The sequence below is a fragment of the Sphaeroforma arctica genome (assembly GCF_001186125.1).
Source record: "Sphaeroforma arctica JP610 unplaced genomic scaffold supercont1.4145, whole genome shotgun sequence".
Lineage (NCBI taxonomy): Eukaryota > Ichthyosporea > Ichthyophonida > Sphaeroforma > Sphaeroforma arctica.
The window spans coordinates 729-2,693 of NW_014036413.1; the positions used below are offsets into that span (position 1 = coordinate 729).

The window sequence follows — 1,965 nt, forward strand, 5'->3', positions numbered from 1 at the left end:
CAAAACTCCACGGTCAATAGCACTCCTTCTCTGCAGCACGGCAAGGAAAACCCCAAATCCTAAGTCACCGGCGGCACACCCAATAGAGCCCTATTCTGTACTCATACCTTGTGAGCCCACATCATGTCCCATCCTTTATTTTTTTTGGGTTTAGGGCGGCCCTCTGTTGTCCTGGGCGTTAGGTCCCGTTCCATTTCATGTCCACAAACACTCACTCACTCACTCACTCACTCACTCACTCACACAGACAATTCCACGACCAAACGGAACAGAATCTGAATGATGAGCTGGAGAATTCAATATCACGCCGCCAATCACAAATACGTATCTCTGGCAGTATGAGCGACCGCTTTGAGGGCAGTACAACCGACACAAATGCAACTGACGGGTAGGGGGGGCTGTGCATGGATGTTGATTTGCTACCATGTGTATCTCTGTTTATTATCGCTGATGAGACCCATATCAAGTGTTATGTTGTAAGGATTAAATGTGACCCGATGATGTCGCGAAAGTATTACTTTTATATTGACATTGGTATTGTACACTCAGATTGTTCGTCTTGTTAAGTGTCGATAAGCCACTGTTGCAGTAGCTTGACTTCATCCATCGTCATGCACTCTACAACTCCTGTGCCTAACACTTTCGCACGTCAGCACGAGCACGTTCGCGTTGTCCCGCACTTCCCTTCAGATGAGACTGCGCAGCTGTATACGCGTATTTCACATGTGCAACGTTTAACCGCAAGCCCGCTTTCGACGCCTCACACCTGCTGCTGGTTTCATATAGCGTCAGTTATTCCTTCCCTCAGCCACAGCACACTAATCTTATTGTCGTTTCCCACTGTCTAATCGTATGGTCTCTTTCCTCTGACTCTCGATTGGGACCTTGCAGCGCCTCCCTAGATATCACTGATCGAGTAAAGCAATTAAGCAAGTTTATAAACAAACATAAAATGAATATCGGGTCACATCCGTTCCTGCTGGGTATGTCATCTGTGAGTTGTGCGGGGTTACTCAAGAGCTGTTTAAAGTGCACAGTCTGACCTTTTGCGGCTCTAACCGCGTCCTGAAGGTTGTGACTCCCTGAAGAAATAGTTTGTGTGTGTGTGTTCGTGTGCAAGCGGCTGGTGCAACCTTCCCTTCGCATCGCAACAGTTCGGTACTACGTCCCTCTGTATGTGCTCAGCTCACATTAAACAACCATCACCTCATTCCCCCATAGCGCATACGCCCTTCCATGGACCATGTAATGTCTCTGGCGTTGCCGCATGCGTGGATGGCTCCTTGTCTCCCATGTATTTACCCTGTCGTTTGTGTGTGTGTGTGTGTGTCCGTCTCACAGGCCTGCATGAGTGCCTGTCCAAACAGAGGGGTAAGCTGGTGCTGCTGCGGTGGAGGTTTGAAGATGCGGTGCTTACACAGGCCGGCGTTCCGTTTATGAACGACGCCGTCGAACTTCTTCTTGAGGTGCGTGGTCGGTTTTGAGTATTCGATCTACGTATTTCGATTTACGTACAAATATAGTTCTATCGTATTTAGGCTCTAACCGTGTGGAGTGCTTATCTGTGGCTAAATGGATATGCCAAGGCCTTCTATGTAAATCTGTGGGCTATCATTTCACTGAAGTGAAGTGTGTGTTTTAGTTTGGGCCGTTGATCTGCCCCTGCGTCGCCTATAAGTTTATCTGATGATCACCTCACAAGCACAAACATGTCATCAATACACCTTTCCAAATTATCAATACACCTATGCAAGTCATCAACTACACCTATGCAAGTCATCAGCTACACCGATGCAAGTTATCAACTACACCTATGCAAGTCATCAGCTACACCGATGCAAGTCATCACTACACCTATGCAAGTCATCAACTACACCTATGCAAGTCATCAACTACACCTATGCACGTCATCAATTATACCTATGCAAGTCATAAACTACACCTATGCATGTTATCAACTACACC

At 47.0% G+C, this 1,965-nt stretch overlaps 1 protein-coding gene across 1 annotated transcript; it reads left to right on the forward strand.

Annotated features, from left to right (window-relative positions):
• Positions 1 to 247: 247 nt before the first annotated feature.
• On the forward strand, positions 248 to 1,466 carry SARC_14099 (hypothetical protein; the record flags this gene model as incomplete). The annotated part of the gene is made up of 3 exons (XM_014291768.1): positions 248 to 388; positions 892 to 983; positions 1,342 to 1,466. Coding segments are annotated over 3 exons (358 nt in total), but the record flags the coding sequence as incomplete, so codon positions are not given.
• Between the last annotated feature and the right edge of the window lie 499 nt (positions 1,467 to 1,965).